The following is a 19,393-nucleotide window of genomic DNA, read 5'->3' on the forward strand; positions in this document are numbered from 1 at the left end:
TTTCAGTACATTAAAAAAACCTTCTTTTTTAATAACCTAAAACTGTAATACAATCAAATATGTGAGAGAATCTGCACTGAATTTAATTGGTTAATTTAAATTCAATTGATTCTCAATTTGTTTATTCATTTATTGTTCAAGCCTATATGTAAGGAATCTATAGGGATTAATTTTAGCTTAGGTATAATTAAGCAATTGATAAGATCTAATCCATTCTCTCTTTGCATTTTCTAATGGTTTTGGGGTGCATATTTTCTGATCTCTGTCCATCCTCTCCCTTCTTTCCACCAATAGGGAAGAGTTCTCAACTGATTAGTTGAACAGGAATGTAATCAACATTTTAAATACAGCCTTAGGCTGCAATTTGCCCATTGCAGATCATAATTGGATACATAACTGCAGAATGTGTGCAACAACTCAAGTTTAACCTAACTTATTTTTAAATCCAAGGTAATTTGTACACGGTAAAACAAACATTAAATGCAAAAATGAAAGTATAAACTGTTTCTGAGAAAAGAAAATCTAGTACAAAAATACATTTTAGAGATGTAGTATTACTATTATCTTGGATACTGTGTTTGTAACTTAAGATTCATTAACTTTACAAACAAAAATATTGCTTCAAGCACATTTGCCAAGTATGGTACTTGACGATTTTTATTTTTTTAAGAACCCACTGAGCAGGCCACTGACATGTTCTCACTTTCTATTCTTCTTGGGTCATTGTGTTCAGTAAGAAACAACCACTGGAATTTTCTGCCAAAATAAGTTAAGTTATAAGTTAAGTCTTTTACCACACTGTCCATTCATTTCTTCATTTTTTTAAAAAAGTTTTGCCTCGCCTATGATATTTTTAGAATGTTTTCAAGGAAACAAGAAACTCAGAAACCTGTTAATTTAGTTTTAAAATAACAGAAAAGTTTATTCATAAAAAAAAGAAGGAAGGGAAGGCAAGGGGATGGTTTTGACAATGGTTTGTTTCTTCCTGCAGGCTGTTGTTTATAATTACACTGAGCGCACAGCACCCAAAATTTCTATAACAACTTGATAATGCCATAAAGATAAAAACTATATCAGCTGATATTATTGCATAAAATATTTAGGATTTTGCTACCAATCAGTAAGTCAGTTAAAGAAAGGTTGCTGTTGTTGTTTTAAACATCTTAACATATCTTAAATCCTAAGATAATTTGTAACAAATTGCATAGAATTATCCACATATAATTTCCCATATATATATACATGAAGCTACCTTTGAAGGTTCAGAAACTTCAGGTTGTGCAGAATGCGGCCGTGAGAGGTATCGTAGGGCTATCTAGATTTGCCCAGGTCTCTCCAACACTTCGAGGCTGGCTTCCGATTAGTTTCCGGTCACAATTCAAAGTGTTGGTAATATCCTATAAAGCCCTACATGGCATCGGACCAGAATACCTCCGGAACCGTCTTCTGCTGCATGAATCCCAATTAGGTCCCACAGAGTTGACCTCCTACGGGTCCCATCGACTAAACAATGTTGGCTGGTGGGCCCCAGGGGGAGAGCCTTCTCTGTGGAGGCCCTGGCCCTTTGGAATCAGCTTCCCCCAGAGATTAGAACCGCCCCACCCTCCTTGCCTTTCATAAATTGCTAAAGACCCACCTATGTCACCAGGCATGGGGGAACTAAGATACCCCCAGGTATATATAGTTAACGCATGGAATGATTGTGTCATATGGTTTTAATGTTGGGTTTCAGATGTTTTTAATATTAGATTTGTTATATTATATTATTTGTTGTGAGCCACTCCAAGTCCACGGAGAAAGGTGCCATACAAATCTAATAAATTATTTATTATTATTATTATTATTATTATTATTATTATTATTATATACATATATGAGTTTTCCAGTGATTTAGAATCAATAATTGTTATGTACAGTGGTACGTTCCAAAATTTGCATGTTGCTCACTGATTGGTGAGTTGCAAGCGGGAGTTCTGAATGGCTGTTAGAAGCTGGCAGTCTGCATTCGCTACAGCTGAGATACAATAAAGCCTTTCCTAGTTACTGTGACTCCAATCTCCTTTTATGCAAGTCTAACAACAATAATCACCTGATCAAAAATTAATTTCTTCATTCTGAAATTCAAACATCTCATTTACAGTTTGTTTTATTTTTCTTTTTGCTTTGAATAGATTACTCGTAAAACTGCCTTTCAACTGGTTTAATTTCTCCCAGTATAATAATGCATCCACTGTTTCTGCAGGAAAATATTATGTTTCTAGAATTATTTTTGGCTTTATAATACTTTCTATATTCTGCCTTTAGGTCCAAATCAGAAAAGATACCAAAAAAAATTGCATGTAACATGCATCCTTGATTTGTATTAATTTATCTATCAAGTTTTTTTTTCCTGGATAATTAAAATTTTCAGGGAAAATAAAAAAAATGTTGACAATACAAAACATCATTGTTAAAAGCAGCACATAATCCGAATGCTCTTTTAGTATTTCTTTTCTTAGTAAAGACTTGAAACAACCATTAGCAACTAACATTTAAAAAACCTAAGAGCATTTAAATGTAAATACCACCCATTAAGAACTTGTAATTTTCAAGAGGCAGGATTTAATTATTTTTTCCTCTATTTCCATAACAAACAGTATCATTCCTTGGTTGCTGATTTTTGAAGGTAGAAGTTTCCCATTAATGTTGATCCTTTGTTCTAAAATCGCTTTTCTGTCCTCTACTCTACCTAACAAACTCACCTCATGATTTTCTCCCTTCCATTTCTATATTCTTATAGTTCAACATGGATGCTTTCTATATTTGCTCAACTAATTTTAACTCTACTATCCTATTTTTCCTGATTGTCTCATTATAATTTTTTTCTTATATTCAAACTTCCAGATAACCACAAAATGTCAGCATAGCATGATTTTGTATCTCTCTGATGCCCAGGCATGTTTTCACTGACTCTGTCTATCATCTTATTTGTGCCAACATGTAGCATGTAATTAATTTTAGACTAGACGTTAGACCATTCTTCAGCTTATATTACTTTTAAGTTCCTTAAGGGTAGTACAAAACGCTATTCTTACAAAAGAGGTACTCCTGTCTACAAATAACATTTGGGTTGACAACTAAATGCTTCAGTGTTGTAAATGTGATATTACCCTTTCTGTTCCTGAAGGCAGAACATAACTAAAAAAGAGGGATTTATTTATTTTATTTTATTTTATTTTATTATTTTATTTATTTTATTTATTTATTTTATTTATTTTATTTATTTTATTTATTTTATTTATTTTATTTATTTTATTTATTTTATTTATTTTATTTATTTTATTTATTTTATTTATTTTATTTATTTTATTTATTTTATTTATTTTATTTATTTTATTTATTTTATTTATTTTATTTATTTTATTTATTTTATTTATTTTATTTATTAGATTTGTATGCCGCCCCTCTCTGTAGACTCAGGATACAAGACAGCTGTTTAATATACAAAGTCCCATCATCCATTATTTCATTTAAAAATTACTCTTGCTACAAGCAAAATGTCCCAATATGTCCACTGTAATTATATTCCTATTATGGGATAGTAATGTACTCATTAAAGAGGCTTTATAAATCATAAACTCTTCAAGCAACTCAAACATAATCAGCAGAAAATGTGAATTCTTAATTCTAATTTTTAATAAAATGTTTTTGACCAGCTTGTTTCTTACCCCATTGTCAATATAGTAAATATATAAGAATTATTACAAATCAACTGGTCATAAATTACCCTCATTTTCAACAATTACCGAAGCAAATTAAGCACTGAGAATTACGTACAAGTTTATTTGTATTTTCCATGACTATCTTAAATCAAAAAAGGAATTAGAGGCTCTATAAATACTAAAGAACAGGACAAAAAAAGCAAGAGGGAACAGAATATAAATATTATCATTTTCTTGCCTCCAGCATATGTCAAAATCTGTCTGTACATGAATGTTGTGCATTTGGAATATGAAGGTCTAGACAACAGTTTTTTGGGGAAAGGGCAAGTCCCAGCTCTGTTGTAAAAGCCAACATCTCCCCTTTCATTTTCCTTACAGGCATAATGTTTGGGAAACTCAGTAAGTAGAAATTATTCCACTTTCCTACAGTCTGAAGCAGAATGCCCTGATTTATGGTACAGATGGGAAATGAATGTGTCTGCACATTTTACGTTTTATGGTACATCTAGAATATATTGTGTATGTCCTCTTAAAGCAGATGTGTGTTCCAGAGTAAGTCTTAAATAGTACCATTGTGTATTTAATACTTTTACAAAGACAGCAAAACATATAGGAGGTTAAAATTATCTTAAAACTGAATATCACAGCCAACTCTGTCCTGTGATACCATATTTGTGGTACCATAGATGAAGAGGAAAAAACCATGATTTAATAACTACAAAATAACCCTGTATTCTATGAATATTCCAGGCTAGGTTTTAATCATCTCAAGGGATAACTGATTGGCTATAGAAAGAGAAAGACCAGTTTGGTTTTTACCCCAAACCAAAGCCATGTTTCAAAATGTTTATACCAGAAGAGAAAGTATACAAGGTGATATATAACTAAGCTAGACTTTACCTAACAGATTTCTTTTAAAATATCATATCATTTTCTGAATAAAGAGCTGAGCTCTTAAATTAAACTATTTGCTTCCCAGGTATAATCATTAAAGTAATCTGTCAAAAACTGAACCTTTTTTGCAGTGTTATTTATAAAATTCTTCGTTCATAGTATATGACTACCTATCAATCTAAATTTGTTTGCTTGTTTTAATATCACACCTTTATTATCTTTATGAATAAATAAAAGCAATGAAGATATATAATATTGTTTCCTCCTATTTTGCTCAAATCTTTCAACTCTGGATAATATCCCCAAATAAAAGCAGAGATACCTAGATTTTTTTTGACAGTGCTAATTATCTGGATCCATTTTATTTGATCTCTGAAAACAGGTGTAGAGAGAAACCTTTTGTATCCCCTTCTTGAGACTTAATAAAAATGTAACTTTCTTATGTGTTTTTGGTTTCCAAAACTTCAAGAGTTCCTGTTTGGGTTGGACTGAGAAGAACAGTTTTTTATATTGTTGTTCTAATGAATTTAAAATATTAATTAATAAATAAAAGCATTTTGGAAATCATATGTTCAAGGACATATCCATTTACTCCGGGTATAGTATTCAATATTATAAAGTTTAATGCTAAATGTTTAATGTCTTTCGCAAGTTACTCAAGACCCACCTATATCGCCAGGCGTGGGGGAATTAAGACATCTCCCCCAGGCTTTCTTATATTTTATGTTTGGTATGTATGTGTTGTATGGTTTTTTAAATTGTTGGGGGTTTTTAACGTAATTTTATTATTAGATTTGTTCCATTGTTATATTGTTTTTATTGTTGTTGTGAGCCGCCCCGAGTCTTCGGGGAGGGGCGGCATACAAATCTAATAAATTGAATTGAATTAATGCTAAAGCACATAGAAACATGGAAGATTGACAGCAGAAAAAGACCATCTAGTTTGCCCTTATACTATTTCCTCTATTTTCTGTAAACACATGGTTTGTATGTAAAATCACTCAGATTTAGTCTCTGGTATATCAATATTCTTAGTTATCCAAAAATTCTAAGTTAGTATTTATATCATATTATAAAGATGCTGAGATTATTGCTGGAGTCAACCATGATTCATGTTCAATCTAGAAACAGGGTAAATACTGGCAAGAAGTAGTATTGGATAATTTTACTAATTGCAATAATTATATGGGTTTACTAATATCTATGTTAAATCATTCAATTTTAGGGCTTTTGTCAGGCCAAAGCCATTATTTGGAGTTATAGACTTTGGCCTGCCACAGTAGAATAATATCATGGTTAGTGGGAGGGGTAGTTGCATGAAAGGGAAGGTTTGGTAGGGAAGGTTTGCCTATTTGCCGATGACTCTAAAGTGTGCAATATGGTTGATATTCCTGGAGGCGTCTGTAATATGGTAAATGATTTAGCTTTACTAGATAAATGGTCTAAGCAATGGAAACTGCAGTTTAATGTTTCCAAATGTAAAATAATGCACTTGGGGAAAAGGAATCCTCAATCTGAGTATTGTATTGGCAGTTCAGTGTTGGCAAATACTTCAAAAGAAAAGGATTTAGGGGTAGTGATTTCTGACAGTCTCAAAATGGGTGAACAGTGCAGTCAGGCGGTAGGGAAAGCAAGTAGGATGCTTGGCTACATAGCTAGAGGTATAACAAGCAGGAAGAGGGAGATTATGATCCCACTATATAGAATGCTGGTGAGACCACATTTGGAATACTGTGTTCAGTTCTGGAGACCTCACCTACAAAAAGATATTGACAAAATTGAACGGGTCCAAAGACGGGCTACAAGAATGGTGGAAGGTCTTAAGCATAAAACGTATCAGGAAAGACTTAATGAACTCAATCTGTATAGTCTGGAGGACAGAAGGAAAAGGGGGGACATGATCGAAACATTTAAATATATTAAAGGGTTAAATAAGGTCCAGGAGGGAAGTGTTTTTAATAGGAAAGTGAACACAAGAACAAGGGGACACAATCTGAAGTTAGTTGGGGGAAAGATCAAAAGCAACATGAGAAAATATTATTTTACTGAAAGAGTAGTAGATCCTTGGAACAAACTTCCAGCAGATGTGGTAGATAAATCCACAGTAACTGAATTTAAACATGCCTGGGATAAACATATATCCATCCTAAGATAAAATACAGAAAATAGTATAAGGGCAGACTAGATGGACCATGAGGTCTTTTTCTGCCGTCAGACTTCTATGTTTCTATGTTTCTATGAAAGGGAAAGTTACTAGCCACAACAAATTCCTTTCTTGAAGTCCAAGGTCATCCTTTGTTCTGCACCAGCAAATGTAAGGAGGTCTATGGAATCCCTGCAACTGAACTGAACATTTGGGTGTGGGGACGAGGGAGATGCGGGGTGAACCTTAACCTGGGTAGGGTACAGGAAGGAATAATATCGGTATGGCAACAGTTTAACCAACATGGCTCTGTTAATAAATCGAATTGTGGATGACAGGTTTGAAGTGGAATCTGATTTATTTCTCAGATGCTATTTGGAGCGCTGACAGATGTTATAGACTTGCCTAATTGTCCCTTAGAGTTCAAAGCATTGGTAAAATATTTCTCTCACTGAATTATAAGTAACATGTTTGCAAACTGTAAGTGGGAATCCTAGTTAATTCTACCTACTACTAATGTTGCTGCAAACAGAGAAACAAAAATCGCTATATATTTATTTTTATTTTTTAAGTCCTTCACATTTATTTATTTTAGAAATAAATTCCTGCTTTTCATCCAGGAATTCAAGCTGATATACATAGCACTTAATTTTTCCAATTTTTTAAAATTTCTCCCTGTGAAAATTACCAAAGCACCTTCCATTACTAAAACTCATTTGGTGCTTTTCAATTAATGCTGTGTTTGTGTTTAGTACCTTTTTTAGAAAAGGTAGAAAAGATAACATTTATTTATTTATTTATTTATTTATTTATTTATTTATTCAGTCAGTCAGTCAGTCAGTCAGTCAGTCAGTCAGTCAGTCTGTCAGTCAGTCAGTCAGTCAGTCAGTCAGTCAGTCAGTCAGTCAGTCAGTCAGTCAGTCAGTTAGTTAGTTAGTTAGTTAGTTAGTAGATTTGTATGCCACCCCTCTCTGAGGACTTGGAGCGGCTTCCAACAAACAATACAGTTTACAAATCCAATGTTAAAACAGAACACATTAAGAAATCCTTATTAAAAACAATCACACAATTCCACAAACCATGCATAAAGTGGGAAAATATATTGTGGTGCATGTTTGTGAAATTACCTTGCTCTGAAGATCCATGACTTCTTTTGCAAACACACTATCAATTGTAGCAGGCATTTGCTGATAGAATGAGTTAGTAAGTTCTTTCTTAGCTTTTGCTTTGTACTTTGCCTGGAGGGCAAGAAAAAAATAAAGTAACAATTATTTTTAATGATTGTTTAAGATTAAGATGATATTCAATAAAAATACTTTCACTTTAAATGTTTCACAAATTAGATATTAAAATTAATGTTTATCTAGCCGGGATCCAGAATAAAAGCAGGTTTGATTCTGCAGTTCCCATTCTACTACTAAAGGAGTTATCATCTGTTTGGAGAAGGTACCATATTTTTCAGAGTATAAGTATATATTTCCTCCCTAAAAGTGACTGAAAATTTGGGTGCATCTTATACTGTGAATATAGTGGGAGGGGTTTTTGGGGGGGAGTTTTTTACCCCCAGCCCTAACTAGGCGTTAACGATCTTCCCGGCTTCCTATTCCCTCTTAAGAAGGCTTTTTCCCAGCCTTAAAGCTTTGCAGGCTTGTTTTCATTCCTATTTCCTCTGAAAAAGATTTTTTTAAGCCCTAACCAGGGGGTAAAATAATATGCTGAAGATGAACAGGTTAAGGATCCTAGACAGATGAATACCTGGTAGGTAGAATCCCCCCCCCCAATTTTCCTTCCCCAAATGTAAGGTGCATCTTATACTCCGAAAAATACGGTAGTTTTGTTAAAATTTGGGATTTTAGTTCTAAGAATTCTCCAACCAATCATGCTATCTGGGGAATTCTTGGACTTGAGTCCAAGCATTTTAAAATTGACAAGTCTAAAAAATAATGGTTTAGAAAAATAGACCTTCCTAAATTTTGGGGCAGGCCTCACTGGTTGAGTTTCTGTTTTTAAAAGCTACATTTTCATAATGGTGAAATAATGAATAAAATTAAACCAATTTGTCTCCTAATTTCCAAAATTACCTTTGAGAACAATTTCATCATTTCAATCAGACTTCGCAACATGAGCTTTTTTTAAATCCAGTTGCTTACCTAATCAATCAATACCATATGTTAAAACCTCTGCTCTATAAGGTCCCTCTAAGTTGTCTGAATTTCAGCTGAATGTACTAAGATTGTGTTGCACATCAGCTAATTTTCAGATCAGCAGATAGTAGATCTTTAAGCTTAACATTTTTAATGTGCTTAAAAACAAAATAATATTGATCAACTACATCATTTCTTTGAAAAGCTTTGTTTTAAAAATCAGAGTAAATAAATTACATTTTTATTATTTCATTCTTTAAATGTATTAAATAATGTTGCAATCTAGCCAGGGGAAGTTTGGTTGTTAAACAGAAATGAAAATGCTTTAAATTAAAAAAAAAACCACTATGCCAAAGTTAAATGAAATGTAAGAAAAAAATCACAGATAACTAAATTTTCTAATATTGTCATTCTTAAAATCCTTATCCGGTCATGCCTTGAACACAATTTTTTAATTCTGTATTAACTTTGGTCTCAATGACAGCATCATGTCATAAAAGTAAATTGACTAAATAGTATCATAATGTAATTCCATGAACTGTGTGACCTCTGACAGGCTGAAACTTAATCAGGCGGAGGCATAATGAAAGACAGGGAAATGGGCTGCGTTCTTGTGATAAGTGCTACTTTGTAAATCATAGAAACATCAATATAACAAACGAAGATTGAAAATGTTCTGCCTTACCTCAGAAATAACAGCAGACATTTTTTTCACATGTGTCAACTGTGGAGTATCAGGCACCTGTGTCCACTTGCCTTTTGATTTTTCATATTCTTCTTTATAACGGACCTAAAGAGAATTTTTACAAATGGGTTAAAAGTGGGAATAGAGAATAAAAACAATTTTTATTTTGACAAGACTAAAGATGAAAAAAAGTGATTAATAATTCCTGATTAAAATGAAAGATTAATATTTAATATGATTTAATTTTAACTTTTAAAATGTGCCTAACTACCAGACCACACAAGTTTAGAATAGCTAACAGATTTTAAATGACAGGAAAGCTCGTATAGGCAGAAGCTGTGAAGTATTCATAATTATGGCCATTTTATCTGTGTCACTGAAGCATTTCAGTGGAATTGCTGTAAGGGAATTACTCTAATATTAAGTCATGCATATGATTACTGTAATGTGTCTCTTGAAAGGAAGACACCTAACTTCATGGGATTCTCTTTCTTTGTTTACCATTATTATTAACAAACTGAAAATCACAATTCTAGAATAAAAATATGATTTGTATCCAATAGAGTAGTGTACTAACAGATGGAATGTTTATTGAACAAATTAATCTCCCACTGCAACTGAAACATCTTTAAAGCCACTAGATGCTTACTATTCCCACAATATAAGACATATTTCATGGTTCCAAAAAATATATGGCAGGGTCTTATTTTCGGGGAAACACAGTACTAGCTAGCTGAGTATGGACTGCTGGCATTTCTCTTTCTTCAATATAATAAATAAATCTTCACTCAAACTTTCTGTTTTCTTTGAAGCACTGCCTGCAGCAACTGACAGAAGGGTTCAAATTGTAAGATTATATATTGCAACACTACAACTCAAGCCTCACCCTTTCAATATATGCCTGTTGTTTATACATACACAAGAGGTGAAGCTGGTGCTACCACACTGTTTTCGTCATTTTCATGTAAGTAGCAAGATCCTGCAAATGTGAAATTTGTCCTTGAGCATTGATTGATTGATTGATTGATTGATTGATTGATTGATTGATTGGATTTGTATGCCGCCCCTCTCCGTAGACTCGGGGCGGCTAACAACAGTAATAAAAACAGCATATAATAATCCAATACAAACAAACAAAAAACCCACCCTGTTTTGCCTCACAGAATTTCAAAATAAAATACTGTACTGTGTGTCTATAACAGTGAGCTCATAATAGGGCAACTCTATCAATATCAAAATGCCACTTAAATAGTTGAGCTAGTTTCAAACTAGATTTTGATTTTCTTTCTCTCTTCCTTACTCCCATTCTTTTTCTTTCTCTTTTCCTTCCTCTCTTTTTTCTATCTGTTTCTCTCTCTTCCTCTCTTCCTCTCTTCCTCTCTTCCTCTCTCTTTCCTTCCCTCTCACTCTTTCCCTCTTGGCTTCTGGGCAGGTTTGGAAAACTCTGAGTTGATGATGATTTTTAAGTGAGTGATTGCTCACTGCTCAGCTTAGAGGGAACTATGGTTAAAACCCCTTATTATAAAACCAAACATACATACAGACATACCATGCATAAAATTGTAAAGGCCTAAGGGGAAAGAGTATCTCAGTTCCCCCATGCCTGGCGGCAGAGGTGGGTTTTAAGAAGCTTATGAAATTCAATGACAATATATTAATTGCAGTGCTCCCAGGGTGGGGAGAGAAAAACCAAGGCATATTTTAAATTCACATCTAAATTAGTGGTAAACTTTAAAGAAATATATTTCGCCCTGTGGCTTAATCTACCTCATATTCAGAGAATAAGATGCAAAGCTTGAACCAATGCTACAAAAAGAGAGGGTAAATAAGGACATCTTAACATTTTTGTGACCACCACTTAGACTGTGCTGGCTGAAATCCAACAGAGCTCCATTAAGCCAGAGCAAAGAGCTTTGGAAAAATCAGTGGCCTATGGGCAGAGAGCTCTTCATGAAAGGTGATTATTTGTTTCATATTATCCATACTAGTCCTGACAAGCTTCCAATTCTTTTTAAGCAATAAAGGCAAGAACAACAATCACTATCCTACCAGGCTCACTAAAGTACAGAATTATTTGAAGCAATTGCCATTGAAATTAATGGAACATTTAAAAGGGGAAGGAAGAAAGTACAAGCATTATTTGCTTTTAGTACACTTTTATCAAGAGACGTCGGCATTATTGTTCCTCTGTTACCATTAGCAGCTCCGCAATTCAGATTAAATATTATAATTCAGGTTATTTCTAAACCACAGTAATGTAACATTGATGTGTTATAATGTCACACTTGTAAGCTCTGTCTTTTAATAGCTGTGACACAACATTGTATGCATATTTTATCACCTGTCAGCCTTACTCCCCTCTTGCATGCACTTACAGCTAGTCCTCAATTTATAATCACAATTGAACTGAAATTTTTACCATGCTGATACAATCATAAAGCAAATCATTATCTGACCAAACCCAATTTTATGACCATTTTTACCATGGTTGTTAAGTGAATCCAGTTTCCCTAACTGGCTTTGCTTGTTGGAAGCAAGCTGGGAAGGTCACAACTTCACATGACTACAAGAATGGGATAAATGTGAGCCAGTTGCCAAGCACCCAGATTTCAAATACATGAGCCACAAGGATTGTGTAACAATAACAGTTTCAAACCAACATTAAACAAATGATCATAAATCAAGGATTACTTGTGTGTGTTCGGACTAAGTCAGTATGCACAAAGCTCAACTCAATATAAAACAATTCTCTTTCTTACAAAGAAAAATTACAAACAATTCAAAATAGCAAAAAAACAAAACAATATGGCATAAACCAAACATAAGGGTACCTAACAATCATACTTTATAATTTGCTGAAGCATTCCCAATTAATCAAGTAACAACAAAATAGCCACTGAATAAAACATAAGAAAATTAAACTAAAATTAGGCAGGTTAGACAAAAAAAATGGAAAGAATGCATTAATCTTTTAATTCTGTAATATTCATTTAAGAAAAATTAAACTAAAATTAAGAAGGTTGGACCAAAAAAAATGAAAGAAATGCATTAACCTCTCAATTCTGAAATATTCATTTAAGGAAAATTATGAATGAATTATTTTGAAACTTATCCAAATAGTTCACTAAAACTTTTTAAACTATGGGAACAAAGACATTGACTATGTCTAAATCAAATGAAATGTAAGTTTACAATACACCAATGACAATTTTTAAAAAGTTTAATGGTATACTCAGGAAAAATAATTAAATTAACAATGCAACTGGCCTGAAGGAAATAATATTGCAAAGATCTGGAAATTAGAGGTTTTTTTAACACCTAGGAGTATTTTAAATATCTTCCTCTTCAGCCAAAAAAAATTGCAATATAATTATTATATGCCACTATGTTCTCAATAATCCTTTAATGATAGGCTAGGCTAGGCTGCGCTAGACTAGGATAGGCTAGGCTAAAAAGGGAAAGGTTAAAAGGGCATGTCCAATTCCACAATATTATGGAATATTACAGATATTTTGAATAATATATTCAAACTATATCTACATCGTCCTATATCTAAATAGACGTGTATACGTGCACTAACATGCCTATCATTCCTGTCGCATTTTAATTTTTTTCATTTTGCTTGTCAGAATTTGTAATTTTTATTGACGAATAAATAAAATACACAATACATTTTCAGTATCAATTTTGTTCATTTTTTAGAGCAAATACTATTTTATGTATTTAAATATCAGCAGGGCAGAAATCTTATATCATGAATTATACTAGGACGGAAAATATTACTTACATTACTTATTAACTCTGTGCACTTCTTTGCAAGTTCCATGTTTTTATCCTCAATGACAGGTTTAAGGAATACCTATGGGGAAAGCATTTCCAAAAGTGAGTACAAATCACAAAATAAGTCTTTTCACCCTTTACATAATAGATCGCAGCCACCTACTGTTGCTTCCTCCTCTTCTTCCTCCTCCATCATTTCCTCATCTTCATTCTTTGTAGATTCCTGAAAAGTCATTGCCATTTTTTGTTCTTTTAGAAAGATGGCAAGTTTGAGTAATAAAGCAGCTTATGCCCTGCACCATTTGAATTCCTTGTGTCACTCTGGTGTTGTGGCTATCTTCATTTCACTGAGGGTTTCTTCCTTATTTAGACAATACTTGAAAGTCTTATCTGAACAATGTAGCATGAAGTGAAAAGCATCATATGTCCTTCGGGTAAACATTCTTGAAAAACAGCCTTCCCTAGTTTGATGCCCTTGAAATTTATTGACTCATAAACTGCACTTCCTATAATTCCAAATAATAAGAGCCAAATATGATATTGACATGACATAGGAAGCTGCCTCTTTTTAAAAAAATTGCAATTAGTTTAAATGTCTGAAGATTTGCTTAATGAAATATGACCTATATAAAATATGAAACATGAACATGAATAAAAATGAAATATTAAAATAAGATGGTTCAAAATCATTGGCAATTTGCTGAAGTTGGTACAGGTGGTCCTTGACCCCAAAATTGAGCCCAAATTTCCATTGCTAAGCAAAACAGTTGTTAAGTGAATTTTGTTCGATTTTACAATCTTTTTTGCCTACCCAGATAAGGTGCTTTTGACTGCAGGTGATTTTAATTGAGCTAATTTAAAGACTGTCCTCCCTAAGTTCTATCAGTAAGTAGACTATATACCTTGGATAGGTATATAGTAACATGATGCATGGATACAGGACTATGCCTTTATCCCATCTAGGAAAGTCAGATCATATCTCTCTATTCTTGATCCTATCATATACACCTCTTGTCAAGAAAAGTAGACCATCAATTAGAGAAATACAAATGTGGGCATAACTTAAAGCAGTGATTTTCAACCTTTTTTGAGCTGCGGCACATTTTTTACATTTATAAAACCCTGGGGCACATTGAGTGGGGCGGAGGGGGGGTGCTAAAAAAAGTTTGGACAAAAAAATTCTCTCTCTTCCTCCCTTTCGCTCTATTTCTCTCTCCCTCTTTCTTTCCCTTCCTTCCTTCCTTTCTTTCTCTCTCCATCCCTCTTTCTTTCTCTTCCTTCCTTCCTCTTTTTTGCTCTTTCTCTCTCCCTCCCTACCTCCCTCTATGTCTTTCTCTCTCTCTCCTTCCCTCCCTCTCTTTCTCTCTCTCTCTTGCTTTCTTTCTCTCTCTCTTGTTCTTTCTCTCTCGCTCGCTCTTTCTCTCTCTTGCTTTCTTTCTCTCTCTCTCTTGCTTTCTTTCTCTTTCTTTCTCTCTCTGAGCTTCGCGGCACACCTGACCATGTCCCACAGCACACTAGTGTGCCACGGCACACTGGTTGAAAAACACAGACTTAAAGAACTGGGGGTAACATGGTAACAATATTCCAATATCTCAGGAGCTGCCAAAAAGAAGAGGAGGTCAAGCTATTCTCCAAAGCATCTGAAGGCAAGAAACAATGGATGAAAACTAATCAAGAAGAGAAGCAACCTAGAATTAAGAAGAATTGCCTGACAGAACAATTAATCAATGGAACAATTGCCTCCAAAAGTTGTGAATTCTCCAACATTGGAAGATTTTAAGAAGACATTGGACAACCAAGTGATATAGGTTTCCTGTCTGAACAGGGATCCCATCCTATCCAACCTATTCATTTTTAATTAAGTTAATTTGATAATCTTGACAATTAAAGTGATTTTACAAAAGAATATCTAGAATCTTCTTAAATATAATAATTTATAGAATGCGAGCCTTCAGAATAACTTTGGTTCTGCAACTAGGACATCTGTTGAAAATGCTAGCGTATCCTGCACTGTTACCATAATTATCGGTTCCATGGCCCTCTCTTATCCTTCTGCTTATATTTTTTTGAGATTGGCCTTCAGAATGAAGAAATTATTCCAGAAAAGACTCAGTATATGTTAATGTTTAACAGTGCAATAACTTCTTTCTATCCACCTTATATGTTCTTCATCACATTTTATGATAAATTCAGTACAGTTTGCATGTACATATGTTAGTCATTACATTAATTCATGGAAGCCCTGGATCTTGTTGAAGTAATTGATATACTGTACAATGAACTGAAAAATGTAATCGCTAGCAATAATTAGGCAAGAATTTATGTTCCCTACTAGGAATAATACTCAATAAGGAAACATGGTTACCTTGACAACTGGGACAAGATGATAAATATGGCTCTTTTCTTCAGCCTCCTGAAAAACATAATCTTATCTACGCCTTGTCAAATATCTATTTTATAATGTCCATATGACATTCCAGAAGACTACCCTACTGCAACTCTACCATATAGTTAAGATATTAAATGATTTAAATGATGTTGGCAAAAAAAGTGTGCTGACTAGAAACTATTTGTTTATCTTTTGTTTTTCATCTCCCACTTAGCATGTTTTGTTTTGAAAGTCCTTAATCAAAGTGCATGAAACGTTAGATTTCACAGCTGACAAACATCTGTTCAGGAATATATTTGGTGTTATCTTAAGATATTATAAACAGTATATTAAGATTTTTAAAAAATAATTCTAAATGGGCTTTTTTTTTCTGAAAATGGTGCTCCAAAATTCCTAAAGAGGTTAAAGCTAGAGGAAATCCCCCCCCCTTTTTTTTTAATGGAGCATTTTACTTTCCGATTTTTATTCCAATGTCTTTATAGCGGATATGGGTAACAGAGACATATGGGGGGGAGTATAACGGGCAGTGTTCCCTCTAATTTTTTTTTGGGGGGGGGCGGAAAAGTATAGTGTCTGAGCGGCAGTCCCTTCGGGACTGGGCGGCACAGAAATAATAAATAAATAAATGAATAGACAGACAGACAGATAGATAGATAAATAAATAAACAAACAAACAAATAAATAAAAAACCCACCCTGTTTTGCCCCAGAGAATTTCAAAATAAAATACTGTACTGTGTGTCTATAGGGCAACTCTATCAATATCAAAATGCCACTTAAATAGTTGAGCTAGTTTCAAACTAGATTTTGATTTTCTTTCTCTCTTTCTTACTCCCATTCTTTTTCTTTCTCTTTTCCTTCCTCTCTTTTTTCCATCTGTTTCTCTCTCTTCCTTTCTCTCTCCTTCCCTCTCACTCTTTCCCTCTCGGCTTCTGGGCAGGTTTGGAAAACTCTGAGTTGATGATGATTTTTAAGTGAGCGATTGCTCACTGCTCAGCTTAGAGGGAACTATGATAACGGGATCAAAAAAAAGAAGAGTGAGTATCATAAGGATACATCTATTAGTGGTTTACACAATTATAAGTGAAAGAAAGACTAAATTAGATTTACAAATTTATATCCAAAGAGTTTTTGATAAAATATAATGCTTGAACAATGGGAAAACCTGTGGACAAAGTTTAAAATTTATATTCAATTATAATTTAAAATCATGTACTGTTTAACATCCAATAAATTGTCAAAGATATATGAATTTCATAAATTTCAAATGTATATTGGAAACGTAAATGAAAAGAAGGAACTTTTGACCATCTTTGGTGGACTTGTGATAAAGCAGTATTGGGGTACGATTCATTCTTAAAGGAAATATAAAAATCAAACAAGAGACGTTCATTTCAGTCTTAATGGACAAAGACCTTGAAAAAATCTGGAAAGTTGCTGTTATTTATGTTGATTGGAACAAGAATGTTTTCTGCAGAAAATGGAAAGATACTTTAATACCCATAATACCCATGACTGGAAAAACTCATGGAACTTGCACAGATGGCTAAATTAACTGCTTTAATCAGAGTTTTCAAAGTTTCAGAGTTTGAATTGGGGGGGAAATGAAGTTTGTATTTTGCTTAATAGATAAGTTTGTTGTTATAGAATTGGCTAGTACATATTAAGTATATGAAAGAAAAAGGTGAGACTGTAATATTAACATTTTATTCTCTTTTGCTAAAAAGAATTGGAAGCCAATGCTTTTCTTTCTTTTTACCCTATACTCATTTGCACTGCAATAGTGCTTGATATTTTTTCTGGCAAACAAAATAAAATTAATTGAATGAATGAATGAATATAAAATAAAATAAAATAAAATTTGGAGTGACATTGTGCTTCTGATGCTTTTTAAAACTTACTTAACAATGAAAACTAAAATTAAAGTTTGTAAAAGATTTCACACATGTATCCAGTTCCTATCTTTAAGCTGAAGGTAAAGAGTTAGGGAATTTTCTAGTACTATAATATGAAAAAGAAAAGGGAATTTGAAACCGTATAAGAAGTAATTATTTATGGCACAGACAGAGTGTATAATGAAACATATTTGGGTTACAGAACCCAATACTAAAAGCAAAAAAAAAGTTTTAAAAAAGTAATTACTTAGTAGGCAGCATAATTTTTTAAAGTGCAGCATTGTAATTACAATATCTCAATTCTTAAAGAACTATAATAATTGTGGTACTAGAAATGTATTATTTAGCATAAAATGTATAGGACTCTCTCAGCTAGAACAGAAAAACCAAAAATATTCCCAGAAATCTGTTAAAAAAAGAGAAATATTACATTTACGTATCAAAATATTAAAAAAACAAGTAGAATAGATGTAATCATGATAAGCTGAAAGAAGCTTTCAAGATGTAGATGAGAAGTTCAGAAGAGGTGGGGGGAACCAACCTCAATAACAGACTTTGTTGATTACTAAGAATTGAATGAATAGGAGAACAAAAGCCTGGCATGAATATAAAGTTATTATGGCAAGATTAAAAATAAGAGGGTACAGATAAAAAATGCAAAATGTAATCCAAAATATGCTACGAACTGAAAAGATAAGTAGAATAGATTTTTTTCAAAGCAAAAGTTTATTTATTAATGTTAACCTATTCAGATTGAAAGTTGATTTCTAGGAAGGCTAAGGACATAACTGGGATGAGCTCTTAGGCTTTTATCACTATGATGACCTCATAGCTTGCCTTTCAGTTCTTTTAAAAAGCTAATGCAGTGGCTGCTTGAATGTGTAATACCAAGCTTTGTGGATTTTTCTAGACCAAAAGGAATGTTTTAAGTGTCAGCACAAGCCTGAAGATAATAACCTGTAAATCAAAATGACAGGGCCTTTGCCAGGAGACAGAAAAGGGAAATGTCAAATCTTATTTCTTCATAGCTTTTCCAAGGTGAAACTTTATTTTATTCCCTAACATTTAAATCTACCATTCATTAATCTTGCTTCCCTGAATTAGCCATCAAGCAATTCCATATTTAATGTTTCCTAACTGAAATTAGAAATTCAGGTTACAAATTATTTGAGAACAAAATAATTTGATTTTTTTTTATAATCAATTTTTTAAATTAATGTTCATATTCTGTATGGTTTTAAGAGAACAATGTCATTTTCAATATTAAACTACTGTTTGTTAAAACACATTTTACCAAATATAGAAAAAAATAAAATTCCTATCTTTTTTAAACTCTCTCTCTCTGTTCAAGAATACTTTGATAAGATTCCTTAGATTTGGGGGATAACTTGTATTTTTTAAAAATTGTATTCTCCATTCACTGTTCTAATATAAGTTTGCAGAAGCAAAATTAGTAATATAATCTTGTGGAATTTATTATGATTATTAGAACCAGCATTTTTAGATATGTACTTATTTTTATGATGCAGTTTTATTGAAGTATTTGGGGACAGTAAAGCAGGGAACAAGGTCGAATTCATAATCTAAATCAAATTTATGGAATATGTACATAAAGAACTGGGCTGGATTTCCACCAGACAGGAAACAGATGTGGGAAGATAATAAGCAATATAGAAAATTGCATGTCCTCAATCTGCACCACTTCTTTGGTATAGTGGAAGGGAAGTACAGTGACACCTTGTCTTACCAATATAATTGGTTCC

The 19,393-nt window shown here is 33.0% G+C and overlaps 1 protein-coding gene across 9 annotated transcripts in view; it reads right to left on the minus strand.

The window, feature by feature from the left end:
- The window catches only part of NEBL (nebulette), a 192,963-nt gene that overhangs the window by 62,820 nt on the left and 110,750 nt on the right, over positions 1 to 19,393 (minus strand). For 7 of the 9 annotated variants that reach the window (XM_070767104.1, XM_070767099.1, XM_070767098.1 and 4 more), the window contains exons 3-5: positions 13,355 to 13,426; positions 9,568 to 9,672; positions 7,866 to 7,976 (exon numbers count right to left, since the gene is read on the minus strand). The exons of the other annotated variants lie outside the window; for them this stretch is intronic. In XM_070767104.1, the coding sequence (XP_070623205.1) occupies positions 7,866 to 7,976; positions 9,568 to 9,672; positions 13,355 to 13,426 (288 nt within the window). The remainder of the gene's footprint in view (positions 1 to 7,865; positions 7,977 to 9,567; positions 9,673 to 13,354; positions 13,427 to 19,393) is intronic. 9 annotated transcript variants of the gene reach the window in all.

This window comes from Erythrolamprus reginae, chromosome Z, assembly GCF_031021105.1.
Source record: "Erythrolamprus reginae isolate rEryReg1 chromosome Z, rEryReg1.hap1, whole genome shotgun sequence".
NCBI classification, from domain to species: domain Eukaryota; kingdom Metazoa; phylum Chordata; class Lepidosauria; order Squamata; family Dipsadidae; genus Erythrolamprus; species Erythrolamprus reginae.